This window comes from Homalodisca vitripennis, chromosome 7 (genome assembly GCF_021130785.1).
Source record: "Homalodisca vitripennis isolate AUS2020 chromosome 7, UT_GWSS_2.1, whole genome shotgun sequence".
In the NCBI taxonomy this organism is placed as follows: domain Eukaryota; kingdom Metazoa; phylum Arthropoda; class Insecta; order Hemiptera; family Cicadellidae; genus Homalodisca; species Homalodisca vitripennis.
Genome location: NC_060213.1, coordinates 135,075,465 through 135,099,942, shown reverse-complemented (window position 1 = coordinate 135,099,942; position 24,478 = coordinate 135,075,465). Strand labels below are relative to the sequence as shown.

The 24,478-nt window shown below is 32.2% G+C and overlaps 1 protein-coding gene across 2 annotated transcripts; it reads left to right on the top strand.

Moving 5' to 3' along the window:
• The first annotated feature begins 3,115 nt into the window (after positions 1–3,115).
• On the top strand, positions 3,116–16,800 carry LOC124366363 (centromere protein S-like). Of its 2 annotated transcripts, XM_046822864.1 has the most exons (6): positions 3,116–3,460; positions 5,836–6,005; positions 9,487–9,553; positions 10,784–10,862; positions 12,082–12,282; positions 16,659–16,800. In XM_046822864.1, the coding sequence occupies exons 1-5, from the start codon at positions 3,431–3,433 to the stop codon at positions 12,240–12,242; spliced, it is 507 nt and encodes a 168-aa protein (XP_046678820.1). In that variant the 5' UTR covers positions 3,116–3,430; the 3' UTR covers positions 12,243–12,282; positions 16,659–16,800. The 2 variants fall into 2 exon arrangements, with proteins under 2 accessions (XP_046678820.1, XP_046678821.1); XM_046822865.1 differs by lacking the exons at positions 10,784–10,862; positions 12,082–12,282 and having other exon boundaries at positions 3,119–3,460.
• Positions 16,801–24,478: the final 7,678 nt, after the last annotated feature.

Genomic DNA, 24,478 nt, shown 5'->3' with positions numbered 1-24,478 from the left:
GTTTGTTTCTATAAATTTATATTTTTCTGTTCATCATACTGGTGTGGTCGGTATAATCCCAAAGTACCAGTATTACGGGCATAAAAAGGTATAAAAAAGTAAATATTCAATCATTTGACAAATAACTCACTATTTGGGGAAATTGTCGGAAATTACAAAACTGCCTACACAATTTTTGTTTATAGAGGTACGTTTATGAAATTTTATGTGCATATTTACAATTATGTAAGGAACCTAGAAATAATAATAGTTTATATAATGCCAATGCAATTTTTTAAAGTTATAACAGCTAAAAATTAACTTTTGTAAAAGTTTTTGAAAAATTTTTATATTTATAAGTGAAAAAAGGTATTAAAAATAAGGTAATTACAAATATATACTTTTTAACAATATTGAATTTTATAAGAAATAAAACAAAACCAAAATTATAACTCTATCTGCTAAAATAAAAAAGTTACAACTTTTTAACAAAACCTTTACAAAATTTATAAAAAGGGCTCCGAGGTTTTCGCCAGTGCTTGTTCAATAGAGGCCCGAGTTTTTGGTAGTGACCAAAAATTTTACTCTCGAGTGCAAAGGGTTAACATGGGCGGTAACAATTTTAAACCCCTGTCATGGGAAGTCCTGATATTTTACCCTTACAAATCCAGGGTTCTTGTGTCAGGGCCACGTGAAATTCTTCTGCTAAAAAGCATCTGCAAAACACAGCTGAAGCAGCTTTACTGTGCTGCAGATTGGCCTGAAGGACCTTGATACCTATGATAAGTTGCCATAACTCGCGTCCTCAGCTGATCTGCTCAACCTCTACATCAACAATACCAACTGCTGAATCTTCATCGATGATAATTGAGCATGATGAACAGACAGACACCCAAACTGTCAGATACAACTGCCTGCTGTAAACTTTCCACATCAAGATTGGGTTTTTGATTTCTGGATCCATAGAGGGTCCAACCAGTCAGAGTAGGCATCCCCTATTCACATGTAGGGGAACTCCAACTACCCATGCGCCATGCATCCCTTATGCACGGGTTGCTTGTGTGGTACGATTCTGGATAGTCCAGTCGAGAATGGCCATGTCCGATCTTGCACCACTACTGCGAGGCGTACAACCGCCGCCGCAGAGTGCACAATCGGTGCACTATCCTCGATCCTCGGGTTCTGTTGACAGCATTGCTATCTTATGCATCTTAACAAGCGTTTATCCGAGCCCAACCATTGGTTGGATTCTGATCCCCCATGGTCTTGAGTGGCACTAGAGTGCCACCCTTGAGGGGGTACTTTCTTAGTTCATTGGGGGTCGCCCGAACTAAGGTCAGCCTATCCCCTAGAACCCAACATTGCCAGAATGTGCAGGTGCAAATGTCAGGTGCACAGTTGACGAGACAATGAGAATTTTTTTACCCAGATTGCACTACATTTTGTAGTCTAGGTTTCTCTGATGTCGAAACGATACAGAGTTCGTTTTGAGCTCCTTCATCGTAGACTATGTTTGGAACCCTTCAGACGCACATGCCTCCAGATTTCAGGAGTCAAGTATGCAATAGCATCAGATTTCAGATGCTGCACTAGAGAGGAATGTGGACTGGAGCTAAACTCAACATTTGCATTGAATCAACCCTTCCCATCACAGCTACGTTATGTAATAGTTGTCACTTTTCAGCGCACTTTCAATATTCAAAAATAGTTATAAAATTTATGATATTTCAAACTCGTAGAAGTATTTATCAATTTTTTATATTGAAAGTTTGGTTTTTATCTTTTGTGATCGATAAATAGCACTAAAAATACGAATGTTTATCACGTTTTCTTGCATTACAGTATTTTACACTCCTGTATTTGCCGTAGGTTCTTAGTGAATTAATTTTTAACAATTTTTTTAACCTTTTGTTTTCCGTTAGGTACTGTAATTTAAGTAATCATTATTCCTATAATTATCTATGTCATAACTATTTCGGTTGAACAATTATTTTATTCAACTAATATTATCTACAGACATTCAAACTGTAATCCATTGTTTTCAAAACAGAGTTTAAAACTAGAACTAGGGTTTTATACAGTCCTTAAACCCTCTTATCCGTTTATTGATTGAACAGGATCCCTTATTCGCTGCATCACCGTCTCTTGAGTTATTGGCCTTGATGCATAGATCAAGTATTTTTACTTGCCTCGTTAGTGCACGTTAACGTTCATGCACGTTAAATCCGGGAATCTGGATGGTTAGTTGATTGGTTCACATCTTCCATTCTATTTTGAGGATATTCCTCATCCAGAATTTGCTCAACTGCTTATGAGTAGAGAGCTGGAGCCCCATCGTGAGTTGGATAGTTTGTTCAGGAGTACTCACACAATAAATTAGGCAAGTAATCGATGAGGAAGTTGTTGTACACTCTATTTCCATCCATGTGTCCTTAGAAAAATTCGGACAACAATTTGGATACCAATAATACCGCACCAAGTATTGAGGGTTCAGTACCTTTGGTTACCCATTTCTCTCATCCAGTGGGAATTCTCAAAAGCCCAGAACCTCATGTTGTGATGGTTTACCTCTGAATTACTCCGTAAGTTTGCTTCGTTGCACTATAAAACATTGAGCAACAATATCCATCGCTGTTCATTTTATCACGGGCCCACAAATAAAAGTTCGTTCTTAGAAAGTAGTTATCTCCATCCATTCTTGATGTAGTGAGATCCGGCACGGTTGCATTTTATTGTCCTTTAGGATCCTAGGTAATGATCGCTGGTTAATTTCTGCAACGTTAGCCATTCTTCTAAATGAGTCACATGGATTGATGATGAACAATGAGATGAACCGCAGCCAAAACATCAGCGATAGGCAAGCCTGACGGGTCCCTTGCAAGATTTTCCTAACACATTCACAATCCAAAATTCCTGTCCCTAGTTTATCCAGGGTATTAAATAATTAATCATGATAGGGCATGTATATACCAAAGAGATGTATATGTTTGTAGCTAATATTTGAGAGGGGTTTAATGTCCGTTACTATATTATCATAAAACAAATCATAACATATCTAAATTATGTACATCAGGAGCCACATGTTAGAGACCAACGAAGTAGCATGCTTTAGAATTTTAGCCTGCCTTTAAATGCTTTAAAATGGCAAATTAGGAAAAAAATTTTGTTGTTAGTTACAATGTTTATTTGAACTAGCTTAGTTGAAGTAAATTGAATTGAACAAAATAAAAAATACAATGTAATCAATTACAATGTACAATGTATTCAAGTTAATATTTATTCTTTAACTTCTGTTTTAAATTTAATTTACGGTTTGCAATAAACGTTATGTGACAACTGAAATTAAAGTTAGGTTATGGTTGGTGGTAAATGAAAGTTTAGTTCGCTCTTATTCCTATAGTAACAAAAGACATAGGACACTCGTATTTAATTCTTGCTTTATGCATTTTCAATGGCTGCTGATTCTTTAAGTGTAGAAGAAGTAAGTTAACTATTTAATCCTAGAACTTGTCAATTTTCTGTAGTGGTTACTGGTAGTATGTTTATGAAAAACTATTTGAAACAACGTTCAAAATGTAACATGGTATATACATTTTTCAGATAAGTTGTAGAAGAAATTGAAAACCCCACAATTTTTAAAACTTTGTATAGGGACCTGTAATTTTTCAAAAATGTTGGTCTAACTAAAAAATTTGTCTAATTTCCATCCCATAAGTAACTGAGTGTGTTACAATATTCCAAAATATTAAATTTTGTTCAAAATATGCTGATTTCAGAAACATTTCAGTTTATTCTGAACGTATATATTAGGCCTATAGGGTAGAGTACGATAAGCATTCATATATTGAATATACGTCTAATCAATATATGTATAATAATTATAGTATAACTATAATCTATATCAATAAATCACAGTAACATATCTATATTCGTAATAACAATCATATTTGAAATTAAAATAACTAATATAACACACATAGTGACAATCTCATAAATTGTAAATGAAGTTATAGGTATTTCAAATTAAAGTAGGTACAGATCAACTGTTTTATATCTAAACAGGTAATAATTTAATGGTGTATAAAAATCAATTGAGGTTCTGTGTATTTATAAAATGTAACAAACAAAAACAGTGTAAAATATTTAGTTACTTTTTACTATTTTGAAGGTCTGACACGAATAACATATGTGCATCACCATTGTACTTGTAGCCATTATAAAAAAATACCATACAAATAATTTTACTTTGTTTGAATGAATTTAGAGTAATATTGTTATTGAATACATTAAAAAGAGTAGGCAATAAATATTATAAATAACTACAATTAGAATGTTTTTTTTTTTCAATAGTTTAAGCATTTTAATAATTAATAATTTAGTATTGTACCCTGATTCGAATGTGGTGGTGGCCACTTACTATACTGCAGCCATAATTTGTAAACAAGACTTAAATTATTTATATATAATTCTATCAGTTAATACCTACAAACTAAATAATGTGTTGTAAATACATGGTGGTGTACAATATGTATGTACAGTATTTACTTTTAAAAGTAAAACTGCACATTTCTATTTATTATTTATTATTATTATTATTTCAACGGCATCCGCCAATATACAATAATTTCACAACATTTTCATGCAACTTAAATATAACATCAACAAAATAAATAACAACTAATTAAATTACAGAAAGTAGTGATTATGCAGTGGAATAATAAATAAGTATTAAGATTTGTGAAATAATGTTACAATAGTGAAAAATCACAAACATCATCTCCAACTGATATTAAGGGGAAAAAAACTCTATCACTCATACTATTCAGAATTACTTTATCTACCATCTAAATTTTTAATTCATTGTCCCTATAAATAAAATAGGCTGACTAAGATAAATTAACTGATGAGAATAACTATAGACCAAATAGAATACAAACTACACAGATCTTGTAAAAAAACACACAAAAAAAGAAATATGTAGATCACATGGAAGCGTTATAGCCATCAGTTGTCTGCCTACAGACTTGACTGTGAGAGTAATGTGTTTACAAGCATAAGGGAAGAAAATTAAATAAAGGCCAAAGAACAACAGCTTTGATATGTATATTAGATCTTATTTACTGCCATACGATTTTAAAAGTGATTAAGATGCGATGTGATTATGGTTGCGCAAACACAAAGGAAGAAAAACTTCTTTGACCAACTTTCAAGGTGACCCTGGTAAAGTGGAGCTTTTTGTCTTGACGTGTGTTCTACAGGGCAACCCCCCCTCGATAATGGAGTTTCTTGCTAAGATAATGAGGCACTCTGGTTTTAAGCTTCTCATGCACAGTGCAGCATGTCTTCTACATCTATATGAAGAAGATTCACTGCGTCCAGAAAGCAGGTCACATGATCGTCCTTGCAAGATGGTACACGTGCCAAATAGCAGTGTTCTGTAATTTCTGGATCGCATCAGATTCCCCCCCTCCTTGAGATAGTTGTACCGTACATTGCAGCCAGCTTAGGATAAATCATGCACCATGATGTTTATATGTATGCTAAATACATCCACTATTTATGTTTTGTAGCAACTTTGTATTGTTCTGCATATGAGGCAGTTTCCATAACATCGAAACCAGCTCTGTAATTATCATCTGAATCCTGAGTTCCCTTGGTGGGAGGTAATAAAAAATACATTAAGTTTTGCACTGCTTAAGTTTACTGAGGGGCAACAAAGTATGTTATTTTTCAAAGCCTTGCAAAAAAAAAAAAAAAAAAAAAAAAAAAAAAAAAAAAAAAAAAAAAAAAAAAAAGTAAAGTAACCAACTATTAACTACTATTCCATCACTCATTGTCTTTTATTTTTGTCTTTAGAAACTGAAGTTGGCCTGTTATTATGAAGTTTCAAAAATATGCAAGTTTGTGTGTGAAAACAACACACTCCTTGGTGAATTACAGATCGACAAGCAAGCGAAGCAACTCATTGCGGAACTGATTTGGAAGAAACTGAAAATTTATGCAGAGGATCTTGAAGCATTTGCTAAGTTAGTAAAATCCTTACTTAACCTAAAAAACTAGAATTAATTTTTAATAAAGTTTGGTAATCAACATGGAAAATATGTCAAGATATATGGTAGTTTTCAAGTGACTTATTTAACAAACTGGTCTAATTGTTTTTGGAAAGAAACTGATAAAGAGAATGTGTCACCATTTGCGATTAATAGTAAAACATTGGTGGCAGCAGCCTTATTACCATCCATAAATTTTCTTCTGAAACAGCCATATTATACTTGGCCAATTTTACAGTGTTTAATTCATTCGTCACTTACCTGAACATAAATGATACACAAATTGACATCTCTTTTATAAATCATATCAGATTTATGTTGTCCTCCTTTACTATCAAACAATTACTTATGTGTCACAGTCCAACCACGTCAGCTAAATCTGCAACCTCTATGTCACATACATCACATGCCATTTGATGTAACTTACCATGAGTTCAGTTGTAACTCTATGATGGGAGAGCAGCAGTTTCATATGACACATCACAATCAGGTGGGCACTCAAACGTTGTATTCCTTGTATTGTGTGTGTTTTTGTTGGGTAACTATTTATTTGAACGTTAGCAAATCCTGGGATTCCGTGATCCTTGGATTCCAAGAGATGCTGATCCCGACCTACAGTTCAAGTAGTGATACAACATTTGGACACTCTTAAGTTTAAGTCAATTGAACTGTTCCAATAGCTTTGCAATCTTTTAATAATGCATCATCATTGAAATTTAATTCAGTCCCATTAAATAACATCATAACCATACCATAAACAATCCAATCGCCAATGGAGTATTTTTATAATCTTTACATTGTTTTTGTGTATTGATCAGACATAAAATATATGAAGTCTGATCAATTAATGACTACTAATTACATACTGTTCCCCATAAATGAAAGTTTATACCATTGTTATTTTTTGTGATAGCAAAATGTGAAAACAAAATGCTTACAGGGGGCGGCGCGACCACATGTAGCTTCCCCACCCCACTCCCCCTTTTCACGCTTTAACAATAGCATAGAGCAGACCGTAGTTGAGCGTAGGAAATATTAGGAATGGAATTGGTGATTGGTCATTCGAGTTTTGATGTACGGGAATGATCGATCAGGCAAGTCAAGTCAAAGACTTAGGACTTTGATTGCTTTACATTTGATAACATTTTAGAATCTCTAGATTTAGAAATACTATGATTTAGACAATAGACAATAGACAATAGACAATAGACAATAGACAATAGATCAATAGACAATAGACAATAGACAATAGACAATAGACAAACTTCTTTATTAGCATATTCATCAAGAACAGTAATAGAGTCAGAAATTAGATAAACTTGTTTTGGAAAAATAATTTTTGAGTCCGATGATGCATCACATTTGAGAGCGATTGTTGAGTTCCAGTTGAGGCCTCCAGTCTTGGTTCAAGAATTCGTCAAATGGTGTAGAAAGGCTGTCCAACAAGCAAGTCATGGAGTGCTTTTTTTAAAAGGGTTACCCTGAAGCTCTCTTAATGGTTGTGGTAGATGGTTCCATAGCTTTCGCCCAATGTAGGTTGGTTTCTCCTCGAAAAGTGCTGTGCGGTGTATGGGTTAGAGTGTAGCTTGTTGCATAACGTGTGTTGTAGTGATGAAGGTCCTTTCCAGTTTTGAGATTCTTCTGGTGTGCATACATGATAACTTCTTGGATGTATAGCGCAGTAACAGTCATTATCTGGAGTGTCTGGAAGGCATGTCTGCAGCTCTGCCTTGGTTCTAAGTCAGCCAAAACTCGGATGGCTTTTTTCTGTAGGGTAAGAACTCTATTAAGGTTTCCAACTGAGGAGCCACCCCAAACCGCAAGTCCATACCTCAAGTGAGTTTCTACTAATGAGTAGTAAGCTGTTTTGGCTGATTCCAAGTTGCTGATCCATTTAATGCGTCGAACAACATATATTCCAGATGCTAATTTTTTGCAGACATTGTTCACTTGCTCAGTCCAGGTTAGGTTTCTGTCCAGAATGACTCCAAAGAAATTTTACATGATTTTCAACTGTTACATTTGGCGATGCTGGGAGTAGTGTCTCTTTTCTTACTGAAATTAATTTGTATTGTTTTTTTTTGTGGGTTTATGGCCAGTCATTTGTTTTACAATAATTCAGAGCCTTGTTTAGAGAGGCTGTAGCAGCTGCACAAACACCTTCTGCAGTGAGATTCCTTTCAGGAGTGTTGTGTCGTCTGCGTACATTACACATGATGTATTATTATCTTGGGTATGTGTTGGGAAATCATTTACAAATAGAATAAAGAGGACAGGGCCCAGTACAGACCCTTGTGGAACTCCTCGGAGAATAGAAAGTGGTTTTGACTGGTGTGTTTTTGTAATTCCAAGTGTGGTTGTCTGTACCTCAACTACTTGGGTTCGTCCTGATAGGTAGCTTGCAAACCATTTATTTGCTGTGTCTGTGATTTCCCAGTAATGTTAGTTTCCTTAAGATGAGGTCATGTCCCAAACAGTCGAATGCCTTACTATAATCGAGAAGAAGTGCGGAGATGTATTGTCCTTTGTCTATTTGGTCAATAATGTCTTCAATTAGGCTGATTATGGCAGAAATGGTAGATTTTCCCTTTGAGAATCCATGCTGGCAGTCGTTGATTAAAATTTAGCTTTCTTGAGGTGTGTCATAAGTCTGATGAGGACAACTTTTTCAATAATATCTTTGAAAATGTAGAAATCAGGGAGATAGGACGATAATTTTGCACATCGTTTGTAAATCCTTTTTTGTGCTTCGGGTATACTTTCGACAACTTTAGTGCAGAGGGAAACTGGCCTAGGCTGAATGATTTGTTTATTATACTTACAAGAGGTGGAGTCAGTTCTTTTCTGCAGTATTTGACAAGCTTAGATGAGTATTCCATCCATTCCACTTGACTGTTTTGATTTTAAGGGAGTTTATAATATCCTGACCTCGTCATTGTTTGTTGGTGTAAGAATTAAGGGACTCTTGGCAGATTATTTCTGTTCGAAGGTCAGGTGCATTTATGTCATGGTTCCCTATGACCTGTCTATTCTTTTTCAGCGTCAGCTCGGCTACATTAGTAAAATAAGTATTAAAATGTTCAGCTATTTCCTGAGGGCTATCAGTCTCTCTGTTATTAATTTTAATATGCATTTGTGGATATTTTACTTGGGTTTTTTTCCTCTTTTTTCATTGTTTATAAGGCTCCATAGGGCTTTACTCTTGTTATCAGCTGATTTGATGTAGTTTGCATTTGCGTTTTGGTTTAATTGTCTGAGTTTCTTGTCATAATTTTTCTTTCCTTTCTACCATGATCTCTTTGTCTTGCACATTTCCTGTTGTTTCATATTTATGTAGAGCCTTTAGAAAGTCAAATTTAAAATTTTCTGCCTCATTGTCATAGGGGAAAGTTCTCTTTAGAAATATTTAGATTTAGAAATAAGTCACATTGTAATATTAATGTACATAATGTTTCAGACATGCGAAGAGGTCAACGATAAATGCTGAAGATGTGAAACTGTTGGTGCGTCGAAATCCGTCCATGGTTAGTACAGATCTTCTACACTCAAATGAATAGTATTTATTCAAATTATATTAACATTTTCCTTCTTCACTAAAAAAACCATTCAACAGTGTTGAGAGTATTCATAGACATATGCTTTAAAGGAAAAGTTATATTGAATACACATAATGAAAGGTATCTTTAAATATTTGTGCACTGTAATTTGGTATTTAATTATGTAGACACCAAGTAAAAAAATGCTTTGAAAAATCTTAAGGGCATTAGTGCTGAAGAGTTAAGGGTTTGAAAACATTTTTATAAAGCAAAAAACATCAAGAATAGTCAAGTTGTTTATTTCTCAATTTTTGATAATTTAAATCAGTTGCTTGAAATTGAAAAGTTTTGTTTGAGGTAAAGTTCAATTCAACCTATGTCTTGGAATATTTATCTGCTTTCGCTCTGTAGTAATAGAATACAGATGAAGGAAATAAATGTAGATGTAATGATTTCTTCCATTGATCACAACTTATCCATTGTGTTGACCAAAGAAAACTTTCCCAGGATTTGTCAAGGATTCAAAAAAGGATAGATAGCAGATACACTGATGTTTTTGTTTCTTCTATTGATAGTGAATTAGATCAATCACATTGGAGGAAAGATTCATTTGTAAAATAGAACTGGTTTTAACCTTTTTACTGAAAAACAACATTTTGATTAAAAGTGCCACTAGTGCCATTAAAATTTAAGCTTAATGTAATTATTAGAATATACATTATAGCCCTAGAACTAGCAGTCCTCATTATAATGTCGATCTGAATTGATTTATGGGTGGCAATCTACATAATTATATAAATCAACGTATATAAATGAATACTATCACCACTATTCATAAACCATTTCAAAGAGGAAGAATTTAGGCGGGTCATAGCAAAACTGGCCAAGTGCAATTTTTTTCAAAATTAAGGTTTTGGTTGGATATTATTATATGTCATCCAATACGCAAGCCTGTACGGTCTGTTTATGCAAAAACTGGCTATTTGGCGCTTAAAAAGTACAATGACTTATGAAGGTTGTAACAAAACTTGCCTTTTTCATCCTGGCAGTTGCTGCAAAACTTGCCATTTGCAGGCGACCAATAGGGTTGCATCTTTTGATCACGTGATTGTTTACAAGAGAAGTGTGTTCTCTTATTCTGTTTAGGCTGATTGTTATGACTGCTTTACTGTGTTTTTAGATTAAAATAATAAGAATTTAAAATGGATTAAGTTATAGAACTGTCTCCAAAATGAAAAGGGAGAAGAAGGAAATTCAATCCCGAGGAATGGAAAAGGAATGAAGCAAAACGCAAAAGGTAAGTTAATGGCTCAAGTTATGCATTATAACCTAACCTACCTAACCTGTAATCATAGACTATGATCAGGTAGTTTAAATTAATAATTACCATATTTCCTATTATTAAAGCTGACACGACTCTCTGTATTAAATCGAAATATAAAACTGATCTTGAAGTGAAATCATTTATCGATTTAAATTCATGCATCGAACATTTCTCAAGACTCAATCTGAAAACAAACAGCTCAAAATCAAACTCAATAAATTTTTGCCTTCGGCATCGACAAGAACAGGAGTATCGTCCCGCAGTAATGATGGACGATGTTCTCTTGGAAGAGGCCGAATCCGTTAAGTTCCTTGGAATGTACCTTGATCGAGGACTGACATGGGACTTTCACATTGACAGCATCTGCTCCAAGGTTGCTTCTGGCATTTATGTTTTGCGTAACCTTGCAAAATTCTGTTCTATTGATGTATTAAAAACTGCCTACTTTGGCCTGATACATCCATATTTGTCTTATGGCTTAAGATTGTGGGGCAGCTGTTCTAAATACAAATTCGAAAGAGTATTTAGAGCTCAAAAGAAAGCTATCAGAATTATTTACAAATTGAATTTCAGAGAGTCGTGCAAAGATGCCTTCATAGAGCTTGGATTGTTAACTTTACCCTGTCTCTATATTCTCGACGTCGTTCTATACTGTCGACTTAAATGCGAGTTGATCCAAGGCAGTGACGTCCACCAATACGAGACAAGAGGCAGGGACAACTTTCGGATTGTTCAACATAGAACGAGTGCATTTGAACACTTGCCGTCCCAAGTTGGTGTGAAACTGATAAACAAGCTGTCTGAGGGAATAAAACATCTCATTGATTCTAAACTATTCAAATCTCGATTAAAACACCTCCTGGTGTCAAAGGCGTTTTACTCCGTTGAAGAGTTCATGTTGAGTTGCTGGGATTAAAATTATTGAAAACTATTGAAAACACGAATAAAAATAAACCCCCAGTTCTGTTATACAATTAAATAGCAATAACTGCAATGGAACTGTATATTATTATGAATGTACTTGACGCATGCATGCAATGTAATAATTGTTTGACGCAATAAAGGTTATTATTATTATTATTATTATTATTATTATTATTATTAAATAATACATAAATAAGTAGTAAACCATAATATTTTTATATCATTTTTGTAAGTTAACCAGAGAGGAAAATATGTTGTTTTGTTTCAGACACCAACCCAAGCTGGCGCCATCCTATCCTGAGTGTGACCATAAAGGAAAGAAGACATTTAGATGTAAAAATTAAAATGCATGATAAAGGACTTTCACGATATTTTCTACAAATCAAGCGACAGGATTGTGCAGGACTGTTTTATACTAAAAAACATTGAAGTCCAAAGCCCCAAACGGAAAACGTCTAAAGGCAATGGTGTGAGTAAAAGTGTATCAGTGAACTATTTTGTTAAAGTTAAAAACACAGCACATTTCAAAGTCCAGGTATGTCGGAAAGCATTTTTGGGAGTATTAAAGATATCAAAGGATAGAGTTCAGAGAACAGCTAGAAACTATTTAGAAACAGGTTCAATGCCTCAGGATAAACCGTGGAGGGACAGATTGGCCACAACATTTTCTAACAAGAGAGAGAATGTCGAAAGATTTATAGAATCCCTTAAAGACTGTAGTGAAACACTATACTGAAGAGAAAAATCTATTATCAGGAAGTATTTGCCAGGCAACTTGAGCATTGCATAACGTTTTAGAGCTTATAATGAAAGTCCCGAGCATCTGAAAGCCAAATGTTCTTTTTTTAGGAACATATTTACTCTAGAATACAACATAGGCTTTGGCACTCCTGTCACAGATGCACGTTCCAAATGTATGGAATACAAGGAGAAGCTTAAATCAGAAACCGATAAAGACAATCGTTCAAAAATTATGATTGAGTTCAGAGTCCATAAGCTGAGAGGGAAGGCCTTTTTCTCTAAGCTGAGAGAGAAAAGGGACGGATTAGTAATTGTATCCTTTGATTGCCAAAAGAACATGGTTGTGCCATAAGTGCTAGATCAAGCTGTTTTATCACAGCAGGCAGTTATATACTTATAATTTCACCATCCTTGTAGGTGCTTCAAATGATAAAATGACTGTAAAAAATACTTTAATCTACACATGGAACGAAAATGACTTCCCGAAAGGCTCTAATGAAATTAGCTCATTAGTATTTCACTGTCTAGGTTCATTAGATCTGAAAGGTTGCACGACTGTATGTTTATGTGCCGATGGCTGTGGAGGTCAAAACAGGAATTCAACAATGATCGCAATGTGTTGATATTTTCTGTGTAACATTGCTCAATTTCATGTCAATTAGCTTGAAGTAGCTTTTCCAATCCCAGGACATTCATTTCTCCCCTCCGATCGGGTGTTTGGTAGGATAGAAAAAGTCGTGAAAAATATCCCTGTCATTTCAAACCCACACAAGTATGTGGATGTTTTTAAGGACCACGGGACAGTTTTTAACAAGACTTTGCAAACTAGGACTGGAAATCAATGACATGGAAAAATGTTCTACACACAAAAAACTGGCACTTCAAGTTTTCTCAAGTAAAGCGTTTTGTTCTTGAAAGGGGGAAAAATACAGTAATGGCAAGATGAGAATGGTCCTCCAATAGTGACCATGGTATTAACAAATCTGTTACAAAGAAAGGAAGGAAATGAAATAAATTGTTACTGTCAGAGATACTTTGTAGATGTCCAGTAAAGAAAGCAAAACTGAGCGATGTTGAAAAGCTATTACAAAAACATTATGGAGATACATGGATGAATCTTCCACAAAATGAATTTCTCGTCTAGGTTCTTCAATCTAAATATCAAGCTCCAGATGATGGTGATGTGGATGGTGGTAATGAAGAGTACTGTGAAGAAAACAAACAGGATGATGATCAGGACGTAGACCTTGTTGTCTGAGAAGGTCTAAGGAATCTAAGAAATCTTTATCTGAGTGCCTTAATTTTTGAAGTAACATATTTTCAACTGTAAAAGGAATACTTTTAACTTTGTCAAGGTTGTTAGTCAATTAAAAAAACGTTTTACTGTCAAATATGTCTTTTATTTAAAGGTTCCATCAATATGATTCAACAATGGCTGCGGCAAAACTGGCCATTTTACTCTGCCACAGCAAAACACGCCAATTGCAATATTGAAAGTAATTTTACGAGCCAGTTGTGAAGAAACAGATAAAAACATGTGTTTCAAATACATTCTAAGTATTCAATACATTTCTTAAATAAAGTACCACCTAAGTTAATATCCAAATATATAAAAAATAAGTTATTTTTTTCCTGAAAAATTTCGATTTTTGCACGTGACCAGTTTTGCTGTGACCCGCCTCAATTGCTGATTTCAATGGTGAAATTTGTTTTGCTGTTTTGGCAACAGAGATGTCACAGTGACATCATAAAACTTGCAAAAAAGATCAACTTCATCTAGCCATTTTTAAAATTAGTGTTGTATAATGGGTATAATTTATTACATTAGTTTATAGTCAAAGTAAAATCATTTATTGCCACAAACAATATAAGGATTGCACAGGCAGAGGTCAAATTAAAGTAAAATTATCTAAATTACTAAATTTAACATTACATACAGAACCAAAACATAACATACTAAAACTAGTCTTTCTTCTCAAGTAAGTAATCCTGGACACTGTAATATTCCTTTTGAATTAAAAAAGTCTCAATTGGCTTTTGAATTTGTTGGGCTCCTTAACATTCTTTAGATACTGTGGTAGAGAATTAAACAATGATATGCAGGAGGAATATGTTTTATTTTTGAAAAAAAGTGGTGCTATGGCGAGGTAGGGTTATGTTATTGTTGTGACGGAGTTGGTATCTATGAGTATGTGTAATATGAGAAGTAAATAAACCAAAATTCTTGATTAGAAATGTCAGGCTGTTGAGGATGTATATTGATGGAAAAGTGAGTATGCCTTTCTCTCGAAATAGCGATCTGCATGACTGATTTCTGGCCAAGTGAAAAACTACCCGAACAGCTCTCTTCTGCAACCTGAAAACATACTGCGTCTTGATGCTTTCATGGCCCCAAATTGGTACTGCATAAGATAAATAAGGGTAAAAACAACCATGATAAGCCAACAAGAGGATGTCAGCACTTTTTCAAACAGGCAAGTCGAGACAATAAAAAAATACTGCTACTTAGCTTACCTGTAACTTTCTCAATATGGTTTGAGAAGTTCAGATTACGGTCAAAAACAACACCAAGATAATTAACAGTGGCTGACGGACTAAACTCGGTATCCCCTATGATAATATTCAAACATTCATTATCCAACTGGTTTCTGATTGCAAAATCAACTAGCTTGGTCTTTGCTGTATTAATACATAAAGAGTTTTCCTCCAGCCACTGAAATAATGAGCTCCCGTCTATGAAAATTTGATTCTCCAGCTGTGGTTTACTCTTACTGGAGACTACGAGGGATGTGTCATCAGCAATACTATAGCTTGTTATAGCTTTGTTTTAGGCTATATAAAATGTTTTGTTTATGCTAAATTTTGGTATGTTTTTTGGAAATATTTTGGAGTGAAAAATTATATTTTTTTGTTAATTTTTTAAATAATTGTATCCATAGTAACAAATTTAGGTCCAACCACTTAAAAAAAATTTAGAAATAGGTTATTAACTTATTTATTGTTGTCTAGTGCATTTAATTCTATAAATTTTGGTATATTTTGTAAATATTTAGTGTAAGAATTATGTTATTTTGTTAGTTTTTGAAAATAATTGTACCTATACTAATAAATGTTTTAGGTACATCCCACCACTTTTCAACAACAAAAAGATTTAGACATTCGTTATTAATTAATTTATTGTTTTGTGGTCCATATAATTTTCTAAATTTTGCTATGTTTGGAAATGTTTAGTGTAAGAATTATATATTTTGTAAATTTTAAAACAATCATATCCTTCTTACCAGATTTAACCTTTCGTGTACTATTTGTGGTTTGTACAATATATAATCTTTCTTCAAGAGAACATGGATACCATTATAGTAGCTATATTTTCTGAAACTAGATAAAATGAAGAATAAATTGGCTGTCTCAGATTCTAATATTTATAGTATTACCTACCACACTTCACCAGGGGCGGCCCCACCAGTTAAAAAAAAGAACAATTTTTTAGTAATTTTTAACATGGTTTATACATAATGTTTTTATACTATACTGTCTCCAAATTTCCTGAAAACACAATGTGTTACATACCCATATAGGTTTGTAGTAAAAATGTATTTTTTACAAAATGTTTAAAGTACGGGTACAAAACACTAAAAAATGGCCTGCTATCTGAGGAAAAAAATACTATAGAACGTGCAAATGCTTGCTGTTATCGTCAGTGGGCATGGCTTCATTTCAATGTCTTACTGAACAAAGATTATTAATTGTACTGTTTGGTTATCACAACTGAAGTAATTTTTACAGAGTTTACAAAAACCTTATTTCAAAAATTACATAATTTTACCGAGTCAGGTGCTTAGAAGGACATGTGACTTATTACTAAAATGTAACATGCATACATTACAAACATGTACATGCAGTAGGCAAGTAAAGGTCATCTGATGACCATGATCTTGCAAAGTATCCTCTGAATTGGATGCTGATGTAGAATCCTCCGTAATTTACACCATATGATACAGACAGTTTATGGAAAAAATATCAAATAAATGCTCAATAGCCACCTAAGAACAATCTCTCCTCATGAAAAAATTTTAATTGTGATTTTTTGTTTTTAATTTTTAGGTTGAGCACATGACAAAAATGGCCGACGATTTGGCTTCCTCTAAAGACTCCAAGAAAAGAAAGCAGCTGAAAGAGGGGAATAAAGAAGTAGTTGAAATTGAATAGTTATTGTTTTTTAAATAAAGGTTTTGCAGTATAAAAATATGCGTAATTTTTCTTTGGATACCTTTACGAACCAGCAACAAAATTGATGTGAAAATATAGAATGAAAGAGAGATAATGTGATGTATGTTTCATATATGTCATCTAAAACTGATTAAAGAAAAAAACAGAAAATTTGAGATGACACAATCTTTTCCCTCCATCTTCTTTCAAATAAGGAATATAGTGAGAATGTTTTTCACATGTTCAAAATTTAACACTTTTGTATTAATTTGGGTTGTATCACCAAAGTTGATGGCGTTTGCCAAATAATTAAGACCAAATATTTTTTCAGAAAATAACATTTATATAAGGTAATCTTTGTATATATCTGTTACAATATCACCTTTTCAAAATTTTCAATCCAACATTTTCAAAGTTGGAGCAATTTTATTTGGAAAAAGAAAAGAGTTCTAAATAATAGGAAGGTAGCTTATTTGAAATTATTACATTGGTTGTAAAAATAAAAAAAATTTAGATTCAATCTATGTTTTGATTACATTCATTTTTGTCATCATGAAATGAATATTGTTAGAGATTCTTTATATGATTGAGATGTACAAGTTAATTTTAACAGTTTGTGTCACCTACTTTGTCCTAATCAATATAATATAAATGAGTGAAACTGTCTGTTTTAAACACATGAATAAATCACAATTTTGTCTGTATTCAGTAATAAATTAGTTAATACTTCTCACTAATGTATCTGACACCTTAAACAACTTATTTTTGTTTGCTTGTTATTACTGTTTTATTTCAGTTCAAACGATATAAAGTATTAGTTTGTGAATTCATTGTGTTACAATATTTAACAGATGGCTATTGTAATTCTATAAACAAAAACTAATAAATTGGTGAAACAAATTAGTTTAATTCTGGAGTATTAAACATAAAGTAGAAAACATAAAATAGAGAAAATAGTGAGTGAGGTGATTTCACAACACTGGATTGTGCTGCTGCAGTGGCCATTCATTGAACTAACTGGATGTTCTGATAAACACAGCACCAATCTGTATACTTTGCAATATTCTGGTAGAGCTTGGAAGATGAGTACACAATAAAAATATAGCTTTTAAAGCCCTACTATTAAAATTTCTTTAATTTGATAAAGATTAGAAACAAGTAAGGTTATGGCATCTGCCAAGATACTGTTTTACTTTCTTATTTCATATTGGAGGTTTTGTAGTGAATATTGGCCGATATTAAGGTTTTATCTAATCTGTAATCTCTAGCTCTATCAAAATAAGGCTTATATCTGTTTTTGATTACTGGGTATATCTTATTCATAGATTATATTTTTAATATTTCAAGTTTCATGAAATCACTCTTATCTCTTATTAGTCTAATTGAATGGTATGAAATGTGTAATCAAGAGAAAACTTTTAATTATTTTAAGGATGATTAAGTTGCTTTTTTCACAGTACTGAAAGGCTTATTAGATGAATCTTAAGAAAACTTAGTCTGTGTTTTAATAACCTTTAAAGGTGAAACATTTGGACAGCTATGTCACAGAAAATGTTGTTAAATTGTGTAAATTATGACAATAATAAAAATGCTCAACATTTAATTATTGTAAAACAATTCATAAAAACGAGATCATTGCTAAAAATTAAAGTAAGTTACAACTCTAAACAACAAATATACGGTTGTATTTACAAGTCACTGAACAGAACTAGCTTTATCAAACAAAAGTTCTACCACACAAACCCCTATGATTGTCTATTCCCTTCCAAAGTCACAAAGTTACTACCCAGTGGTGTGTCTAGCACTTTTTTTGGAGGGGGGGGGGTGGATCTGATTAAAGAGCACATCACATTGGAGGGTACGAAATAAATCTGAACAAATGAAGATTTAAATAAATTAAATTCAATCCTCAATTCAATTTACTCACAATACAACATTAACTACAAAAGCCTAAACAGGTTTGCCTGTAGTCAATATAAACTAATTACTCTTTATTTTGATGTGGTTGATTTTCTCTCATGAGCAACCTTTAATTAATTATTTTTAAAAACCAGATGTTTTTCTGTTAATAGTATTAACAATTAATTCTTACAATAAATATATAGTAAATTAATAACAAGATACTATGTAACAAAAATAATATACTTTAAATCAGCATCAATAATTTATGTACAAAAATAACATTTAAAAAAGCTTAATAACACGGAGTTCAATAACAGAATAAAGACGGCGGTTATCGCAAAATAACCAGATCAAGCAACGTCGAGCGTGGCTGCTGCTTGGATAGCTGACCGCTGAGCGATCCTGTCCTTGCAAGCTGCCCGCCTGCCCGGCCATTGGTGGTGGTTCGGAAGTCACCTTTAAGCCGTTGGTCCCCAGGTTAAGTGTTAGAGAGGGCTTCTTAGCCCTAACTTCGCCTTGTAAAATAAGACATTCTTTACTTTTACTTTATATTCAAGAGATAATTAATAATCAACTTAATAATGAAAAAGAATAATTTTTTGACTAGCAAAGTTTGTGTAATATGGAACACGGATCTCCTCTCTTATGCAAAGTCTCATATGGTTAGCTAGTATAATTTTCAAGAGCTTAATTCAAATTTAAATATTTAACTACTGTATTTAAAACAAGTTGGATGGTTCTTACATGAATATTTTTTTTACTTTTAGGGCTTCTGAGGGTGTTACCCCCTCATCCCTTGCCACTGCTACTACTACAGATAAAATATGATTACATTTTTATCTATGCTACTACTTAAATCTCACTGAAAAAATCTGAATACGTTTTTCTCGCATTAAAAATATGTGTACAACTCCATATTAGTTGAAAATCCCTGTTAAATTCTGCATTACGTAATCATGGTTAAAAAAATTGTTACAATAAATGTTATAATGATGTATTTTGTAAGTACTATGGGGTCTTCTACCTGACTACTCTGATCAAAAATATGATTGTGGAAATTAATTATTTATCAATACTCAATATGTATGTTTAAAATTGCTTTCAAGTTATTGGTAACTACTCACATTCCAATCTAAGATTCCCACATGTTAAAATGAAAGAATATTGGTGGAAAAGATGTATAAAACTACACAAAATTCCAGAAAAATTATTTTTAAATGCAATGATCACACAGTGGTAGAAACAAATTGTTTTTGAGAACTGACGGCTAATTAATATAGTAAATAAACATTGTTACGAAAGAAGATGGTTCTTGGAGACTGCAAAGGTATTAATGGAACACTACTAGTACATGATTACACATTTTCCATTATTAATTTTATTTTTGCGATGCCTTTCGAAATCAAAGATTTGTGAAGTTGTCTGACAATGGAATCTTTGATTTTGAAAGGCCTTGCAAAAAATAAAATAAATATTGGAAAATGTGTAATTGTTTATTAGTGGTATTAAATGTTATGAAAGATTTATTTAAATTTTACGGTAAGATTATTAATCATCAAAGGGCCTGAAAATGTAAATGTAGCTTTAGCGTATAGTGTAAACTTTGGCCTGGAAATTGCTTGGCCAAATTTGTTTGATAGAATATTGGGTTTAGTATGCAATAAATGTTTTGTAACAGGTTTTTAAACTCTTAGTCAGAAGAATAATATTTGTCACACCACGTATTAATTAAACATATGGGTGTCATGGTTTGCAAGTGTGGGTCTTATAAAAGTTCTATAAAAACAGCTGATTATCCACCTTTTATAGTTAACCTAGAATGTTTTTAATACTAGTGGGTTTTTTTTACAAAGACATGTTATGTACATATCACACCTTGGCATACAAATATCATTTGTGCCTTAATTTACTTCAATATCATACGTTTTGGCAGTCATAACACAACAGTTGTGTACAATATTGTTCATTGTTCTTTAAACACAAAGAGTAAAAAGAGTAAAGAGAGTCTTGTATTTTAAGACCACTAAGAGTACAGAAGTATCTCTGAGACAGTGTTCACAGTGCCATCCGATGGCCAGACCTAAGACTACCCTGGATTGTCTTTGAATAAGAGATTCCTTTCTAATTATTTAAATAAAGTGTAAAATGAGTATGGTGTCCTGCTGTTCTTTTGGTTTAAACACTGCATATTTTAAAGGTTGATAAATAATAAGGGAGGATACGTAAGATCAGTGACGTAACTAAAAGGAGGTTGAGGGGGATGAACCCCTAAAAGTCCTAAATAGTAAAAAAATTATACGTAAAACAACAACCGAACTTGTTTAAAATACAGCAGTTAATTTTTTACTTTGAACTAAACCTATCTGATTTATTTACATTTAGATTTATCCATACCCTTCGGTGTGGTTTCTCTTCAATCAGATTCATTCCTTCCACCCCCCCCCCCTAAAGCCAAGTCCTAGATACGCCACTGAGCAGCTTACCAGGTGTTTGTAACTAAAAAATTAGTGTATATTGCTATAAGTTTTACCTCCATAACAGTTGGGTTAGCATAACAATAATTTAAGTAATGAAATTAAAAATTTCTTAAAGATAAAAAACTCAGGACTCTAGGCTGCGCTTCAAAATTAAAAATTGTCAGAAGCATTGGGTTGCCTGGAGGGTTAGGAAGTAGAAAATGTAACTTCATATCAGTAAAATAAACACCAATACTGGAGAGTTGTTCTAAATAACTTACAATGTAATAATTTGTAACTTGACCCTAATACTAATCTCCAAGATTATTTTAATAAAGATATTGCATATTGTCTAATAAATTACTTTATATATAGCAAGCAATGAACTTTACTTATTGTTTGTAAGTATTCAACAGCCAGAACAAAAAAAAATAATATGGTATTATTTTAGCTTGACTAAACCCATGTTGGTTTTATTTTATATTATTAAACAGCTGATCATTAAACAACTTGCAGGAGTATGTCAAGTGTTTTGTGACAAAATCAATTCAATTCAATTCGTTTATTGCCGTTAAATAACATATGTTACAATAGGCTTTGTCACATTAGTCAATTAAATGGTAGCACAATGATATAAATAAAATAGTAGACATTTGACTTCAGTGCAAATTTGATGTAAGATAGCTTGTTGTTTATCAATGTGTCTTAATCTAAATATAACAATTAACAATATATAACAATGAAAAAATATAACAATTAACAAACATAACAATTAATAAAATTAACAATCAATGCATACATAAAATTAACAATCCGTAACATAAGTATGTCACGTATGATATTTTTGAAATAATAATCCCAGTTCCCTTTTATGTTATGAAAACTTCAATTATGAAAATATAATTAAACCTGAAGACTCCTTTTTTTTACATAGTTTATGATTTCTTTATATTTAAATTTTTACACGTTAATTAAAATAAATGAAGAAGAATGAAAAAGGTTATAATTTGGGATTTCGTATTAGAAACATTAAAAAACTTTAGGGGCCAAATTTTATTATTTACATTTTAATTGTAATGTTAATAGAACTGATCCTTCTTTTTGGTTGATTAACCTGCTAAAATAGTAGGGTCACATTACAAAGGGATGGCTGAACCTGTTGACCATTTTGGATACTTTGGAAATTGTTAGAGACTCATAAGACAGGTAAAAATAATTTTTAATTATTTATTAAAAATTAATTTTAAAACATTTTTTTGAATTAAATTCTAAAATTCGGGGAATTTAGAATGAAGTCACAGATAAGTCTCTTGAATTTAGTTATAGATAACAATTTACAGTTCTTTCTGGTGATAATATAATGATAGTCAATAAATATTCTGGTATCACCAACTTTTTAAAGTTCTTCATCACGTATGTATAATAATGGGCTTGAAAAAGGAAAATCTGTCTCTGTAGCTCTTTTAGCCTGATAACATGTTGAACTTTTAGTATTCAACCACTCAATTAAGGGGAAATAAAGGGCCAAGAGTCACTGCTCAAATTTTAAAACTAGCCCAGTTAGAATGAGAAGTAGAATGATGGAACAGGAAAGAGTAGTTTAAATTCATAATTAATCTAGTTCAGCATAGCTTTCCTTCTTGAAGTCTTCTTGTTGTTGAAACACATATCAATATAATAATTGAATTGATTGATTGCTTTTGAAAATTATTATAAAAAATAAACACATTTGTTTTGGTTAAACTTTCACGTTATATGGATAAGGGAAGGATAAATAATAATTATTTGATCAATAATAATAGTGTTTTAACTAATTTGGATAAAATTGCTAATTAGGATAAATGTGAGGATGAATATTATAAATTCATTGGAAATAAAAAAAGAATCGACTCATAATTATGTTAACACATGAAAAGGAAGTTATCGTAGGTGCCATACATTAAATGTTTGATAAATAATGCATGATTTATTAAATGTCACATGTTGTATAATAAATACTGTGTCTTCTAGTTGTATTTATGTTAATAATTATTTTAATTCCTTGTAGAGAGTTAAAATTTATTTTCACACATATTAGTTCATCTGTGTAATTTCAAAATAAACTTGAATTAATTTGTTAGTTCTTAGGTTTACGCAGTCAGAATCATATCTGACATCAAAGTTTTCCGGTTCATACTGCATCGAAACATTGCTTACACAATTTTCTTCTTGAAATATTTCATGTCATCAGAATTTCGGTTTCGGTTTAACATCCATTTATTATTTACATTTTAATTGTAATGTTAATAGAACTGATCCTTCTTTTTGGTTGATTAACCTTCTAAAATAGTAGGGTCACAATACAAAGGGATGGCTGAACCTGTTGACCATTTTGGATACTTTGGAAATTGTTAGAGACTCATAAGACAGGTAAAAAATAATTTTTATTATTAAAAATTAATTTTAAAACATTTTTCTGAATTCAATTCTAAAATTCGGGGAATTTAGAATGAAGTCACAGATAAGTCTCTTGAATTTAGTTATAGATAACAATTTACAGTTCTTTCTGGTGATAATATAATGATAGTCAATAAATATTCTGGTATCACCAACTTTTTAAAGTTCTTCATCACGTATGTATAATAATGGGCTTCAAAAAGGAAAATCTGTCTCTGTAGCTCTTTTAGCCTGATAACATGTTGAACTTTTAGTATTCAACCACTCAATTAAGGGGAAATAAAGGGCCAAGAGTCACTGCTCAAATTTTAAAACTAGCCCAGTTAGAATGAGAAGTAGAATGATGGAACAGGAAAGAGTAGTTTAAATTCATAATTAATCTAGTTCAGCATAGCTTTCCTTCTTGAAGTCTTCTTGTTGTTGAAACACATATCAATATAATAATTGAATTGATTGCTTTTGAAAATTATTATAAAAAAATAAACACATTTGTTTTGGTTAAACTTTCACGTTATATGGATAAGGGAAGGATAAATAATAATTATTTGATCAATAATAATAGTGTTTTAACTAATTTGGATAAAATTGCTAATTAGGATAAATGTGAGGATGAATATTATAAATTCATTGGAAATAAAAAAAGAATCGACTCATAATTATGTTAACACATGAAAAGGAAGTTATCGTAGGTGCCTTACATTAAATGTTTGATAAATAATGCATGATTGATTTATGAAATGTCACATGTTGTATAATAAATATTGTGTCTTCTAGTTGTATTTATGTTAATAATTATTTTAATTCCTTGTAGAGAGTTAAAATTTTATTTTCACACATATTAGTTCATCTGTGTAATTTCAAAATAAACTTGAATTAATTTGTTAGTTCTTAGGTTTACGCAGTCAGAATCATATCTGACAT